The 5683-nt window shown below is 38.1% G+C and overlaps 1 protein-coding gene across 1 annotated transcript; it reads right to left on the reverse strand.

Moving 5' to 3' along the window:
* Window positions 1-1009: 1009 nt before the first annotated feature.
* On the reverse strand, window positions 1010-2276 carry LOC110463765. Its single transcript, XM_021518652.1, has 2 exons — window positions 2135-2276; window positions 1010-1676 (listed from the first exon to the last, which is right to left on the reverse strand). Exons 1-2 carry the CDS (start codon window positions 2220-2222, stop codon window positions 1300-1302), a joined length of 465 nt encoding a protein of 154 aa, XP_021374327.1. The 5' UTR covers window positions 2223-2276; the 3' UTR covers window positions 1010-1299.
* Window positions 2277-5683: the final 3407 nt, after the last annotated feature.

Below are 5683 nucleotides of genomic sequence, written 5' to 3' on the forward strand. Positions count from 1 at the left end.
TTGTATGTAACGAGCAGGCTACCGTCGATAAGAGCTCGAATTGTTATTGATACCATGTACCCTTCTCGATTCTGTAATGCCGCTTAACTTGATAAGTTAGCCATACTTTTTAAATTGATAAAAAAAAATGTTTCAACTTTAACCTTTACCTCTCGCGCAGCCCTCGTGCGGCGCGCGCTTACAACAGAGCGTGCCTAAATGCGTTCAGATGGCGGTTTTAGAATAACATCAGAGAGGCGGCCATAGTTGTAATTTACTTAAAATGAGCACTGATGTCTAGACTGCCGAGAAAATCTCGTGATATTCTCCATAAAATATCATAATGGCTTTCGGCACACCACTGATGAATTCGGAAAACCTCCTGGGCACCTTGTCGAGATAGAATTAACGGAACACTAGCATGTCGTTAAGATTTCAGTGGCGCGTGCCCATATGAAAGAGTTACTTATAGGTATAACGCTATATCGCGATATCATAACATCGATTCACACTCGTATTGGACTCTCATTATACAGCGTATGGTATTACACATTTTGTGATCTGGCGTTAGTGATACCCACGTTGGCCATGGAACTCACGCTAGATAGTAGATGTTGTACATTTATTGCAGTGATACAGTAGGTTTTCGGGTCATGCAATAATTGGTACAATATTCAATACAGCTATAATACGAGATGTTGTAATACCCAGGTAGTAAGATCGCGTTTAAGCAGCAAGTATTCGGTTTAAATTCAATAATTAAATCGACAGATTTAAATAAAAATGGGTTCAGGACATTTTAGCGTCATTTTACGGTGAGGTGACATCATTACTCCAACCTCGATGTGGCTTTCATTAGTATTGTTCGGTCCAAGTTTTCAAGATACAATATAAAGAACAGTTGTAGTTATGTAATAAACGTAAAACCATGATGTCACGACGCTTTGATAACACAGCATGATATCGTTTACAACATCTGTGCAAATATTTGTGCAATATTGAAAAACAATGGCAAACAAATTTAGGGGAACACATTTGTATTGAAAAATGTGTAAACAGTAAAGAAGAGACAATGTATCAAGTTTTATTTAAAAAATATTTTAGAATTATTTTGCTTTATATTTGTTCTTAATAAATCTATGGAGATCGAAAAATGTCTACTATGATATCAAAATAGAACAGAACGGAACACTAAGAGCCCTTTCACAATTAACAAATACCTAATCACACAAACAACTTTGGAAACTTGTCAGACACTTTCCCCCACAAAGGATCCTCCGAGACACTTCGCGGTCATCGGCTACACTGATCTGTCTTTTGTTAGGGACGTTTCTCTACCTTGACAGAGGAACCAGTCTTTCCGTTGTGCCAATGGCGTTTGATTGAAATCAAGTCACACATAACGATGCTGGCGAAGATGATGCCAAGAAACGCAGCGCCAAAGTAACCTATACCTACAGCGGAAGTGCGGTTGTCTTCAGCACTAACAAACTTCCGGGCAGTGGACGAGAGCGTGGATGTGTTCACTGACAGTTTCTTCTGGGTATTCTTCAGTTCGGTTTCTGCTTCCTCCAATTTTTCTTCGGTGCTGATGTTGCGTTTTTTTTCCTTTTCGGTCTTTTCCTGCCATTTGTTGAGCTTTTCGTAATAAACACAGTCGCATTCACATAACTCCGGGACCGGTTGGGTAACCGTCGCTGTCAACGAAAGTAAAAGATCGATCAAATATGTTTAATTAATGACTGATTTAGTTGTTTGGTTGACAGAGGAAATACCTTTGAATCAGTCAACAACAATTTGTAAAAAAATATATATAGCAAAACGCACCAAGTCTACTTACTGTTAAGGTTTTTAATTTCCAAGTATAACTATCGCTGAAAATGTTCACGGGGTATCGGTCTGTTGTTCCCACTGTTCGTTTAAACACTACCAGTTTGTTTTTTCGTTATTTTATTGGTATAATCTAAAGAAAACTATTGGTTGCACAACATTTTTCAATATCCCGTCATTAGAAAATTCAAATCGACCAAAACCCCGTTTGGTGATCTTTTCAGATATATGATAGGCGTCGATGTAACTATTAAATGAACATATCTATGAGCAATGGGACACTTCGGTTAACATTGAGATATGTTTGAGCGTAACATACACTGACCTTGTGTCTGGAGGACGACGGTACAACACAGGGTGGTCAGTAGGGCCACGGACAGCCAACCAGTCATTCTAATAGCCACAACATCCATTCTGTAAGCCCGACGCCGTGGCCAACTATTCCAATTGCTATTTTATTCTCAGAATCCTACACCTGGTAGATGCCTCATTCAATATTTAAAGGATTCATTAGTACGTAACGCTAGATAATGTTTGTGACGTGTATTACACATATACGTGTCAATATATAACAGATCAGTCACATCCATCGATTGGTTCAGACTTATTGTATATTGTATTGTATATATATGTGTCGACAAAAGTTGTTAGTTGGTTGGTATGGTCTTTAGTTTACTCCAGTGATTCCCAAGAGAAAGTCTAGCATTGCCTTAACGATCGTAACCCATCCAGCCACGCGGAGTGTCCCATGGCAGTACATAACACTTATTTCTATAAATAATACAATGTCAAAGAGCAGTAACGGGGAACAAATTCTGTTGCATTAGACAAAATCCTATTTTTAACTGGTTGTTGGTAAAGGGTTAAACATCTGGGAACAGGTAAGGTCATGAAGGACGTGCCTCCATGTGTCTTGTGTATCGTGCATGTGTATATGTGCTGGAAGCAGGGTATGTTGGTGTATATGTGCTGGAAGCAGGGTATGTTGGTTTATTTGCCTCCATGTGTCTTGTGTATCGTGCATGTGTATATGTGCTGAAAGCAGGGTATGTTGGTGTGTATGAGCTGCAAGCAGGGTATTTTGGTGTATATGAGCTGCAAGCAGGGGTATTTTGGTGTATTTGCCTCCTTGCAATAGCCTGGATTTGCACCCCGGAATCCCAAGTGGTGTCTGCATGCATAGTCTGAGGTTGCTGCATGAAATAGGTTTGGAGATGTAACTCTGACAAGTAAAATTTAACAAAAGGGCCATAACTCTGGAAATAAAGGTCCGCGTGGCCAAATTGCGGTACTCGACACTCCGCTTCTAATTCCCATCTGTTCCACATATATGTACTTAGGTCGAGCTAGTCATTACCATCTGTTCCACATATATGTACTTAGGACGAGCTAGCCATTACCATATGTTCCACATATATGTACTTAGGACGAGCTAGTCATTACCATCTGTTCCACATAATGTACTTAGGACGACCTAGTAATTCTCATCTGATCCACATATATGAACTTAGGACGACCTAGTCATTAACATCTGTTCCACATATACATTGTATGTACTTAGGACGACCTAGTAATAAACATCTCGTCTGGGACATATCATAGGTATAGTGGGTAGTTTTCTTAAATATGAATTCAGGACGTCCTATATTATAAAATTTATTTTCCCACTTCTATAGCAATCCCTGGGCGTCTTGGCAAAAGGCGAGGGGCCATCCCCTGTGCCACCCAACCATTTCTCAGACTCTGGGCGGATGTGTCACTATATTAATGAGGAGGTGCCAGCCACACCCAGCAATTTGTGATTTCATCTGACACTGTAGATCATCTGTCACTGTTAAATCTGGAGTAGTATTTTTAGTTTTGCCATATGTTACTCAATGGTTACACTGATGTTAAAACGACATACTTTTGGTTATTGTATGAACAACATGAGAGTATGTTAGTGATAATAAGAGAGTCTTAAACAGGCAGAGTGTTCGTGTCCGATAACAAGTTACCTTGTACCTTTGATAGGCGTAAGAAACCGACACGTGCTGGTAGTTCAACGGGAGGCAACTCGTATTTTCGATACGAATCTTTAATGCCAAGGAGTGTACGATCTTGACCTTCCACCCAAGTGGTTTTCAAATTGATTTAAAGTATTTCCGAGAGAGGAATTTTCCTATTCAACATCATTTGGAATGAAGGAGTACTTTTCTTTTCTTTTAAACAAGCTCAGAAACCACACAAAACGTTTCAGTTTCTGCACCGCACTATAGAAAAAAATCCGATTTTGTGACGTCATATCATTGTTGCCCAATTGCTAAATATCCTTGCCATTTAGAATCCAGATTCACCATATAGCTATTCACCGATTCAAAGAACACATAAAGGATTTGAACGAGAAATATATAAATGTCGTTTTGAAAATTTGGTATCGAATATATGACCAATTAGGGACCATTAAAGAAAGTTTCTGTAGAAATAATATGATTTTTGTTTAATATCTCTGGAATTATTCTAAAGCTGTAAATGTATCCCACGATGATGTATCAGTCTCTTTGTTATCATATCCAAACACGGTTATAGCCTTCTATACGCCAATAGCCATAGCCAAGAAAGTTTCTGTAGAAATAATATGATTTTTGTTTAATATCTCTGGAATTATTCTAAAGCTGTAAATGTATCCCACGATGATGTATCAGTCTCTTTGTTATCATATCCAAACACGGTTATAGCCTTCTATACGCCAATAGCCATAGCCAAGAAAGTTTCTGTAGAAATAATATGATTTTTGTTTAATATCTCTGGAATTATTCTAAAGCTGTAAATGTATCCCACGATGATGTATCAGTCTCTTTGTTATCATATCCAAACACGGTTATAGCCTTCTATACGCCAATAGCCATAGCCAAGAAAGTTTCTGTAGAAATAATATGATTTTTGTTTAATATCTCTGGAATTATTCTAAAGCTGTAAATGTATCCCACGATGATGTATCAGTCTCTTTGTTATCATATCCAAACACGGTTATAGCCTTCTATACGCCAATAGCCATAGCCAAGAAAGTTTCTGTAGAAATAATATGATTTTTGTTTAATATCTCTGGAATTATTCTAAAGCTGTAAATGTATCCCACGATGATGTATCAGTCTCTTTGTTATCATATCCAAACACGGTTATAGCCTTCTATACGCCAATAGCCATAGCCAAGAAAGTTTCTGTAGAAATAATATGATTTTTGTTTAATATCTCTGGAATTATTCTAAAGCTGTAAATGTATCCCACGATGATGTATAAGTCTCTTTGTTATCATATCCAAACACAGTTATAGCCTTCTATACGCTAATAGCCATATTTGAATGAGGTAGAAACGGCATTGTTAACCAATAAATACAACGCTGCACTGTGTGAGTCAAATGACGAGAGAAATAATTTAGTTAGCCTTCGAATCACGAAACGATTAGCCGTTGATGTGGTATAAGGGAAACAACCCACAAAAGAAAACCAGCAAGCTCATTCACCCCATAACTACGGAGCCCGCGAAGGGACATGTTATACATTTACGAACCCGTGAGTTACCATGCCCCTTCGCGGGCCCCGTACTAAGTTGAAGGTTGTAGAGTGTTGATATCTTGAACATGTGTCTAGTAGACAGTAGACAGACCTGTTATTATATATTTGGAGACATAAATGTTACTTCATATGATTAGAAATGTAAAATTTTGTTTTAGATACGTCATAACGTTGGGTGGTTGGTCGGTTGTATTGGGTTTCACGTCAACGACTTGTCGCGAGGGGTTAATAAGTATCAGCGTAAAGATTTTCAGCCAGAAAAATAACCTCTAATTAATATTTGATAATTAACAACTATAGTGTCATAATATCTCATGTT

Source organism: Mizuhopecten yessoensis, unplaced genomic scaffold (assembly GCF_002113885.1).
Source record: "Mizuhopecten yessoensis strain PY_sf001 unplaced genomic scaffold, ASM211388v2 scaffold213, whole genome shotgun sequence".
Taxonomy (NCBI): Eukaryota; Metazoa; Mollusca; class Bivalvia; order Pectinida; family Pectinidae; genus Mizuhopecten; species Mizuhopecten yessoensis.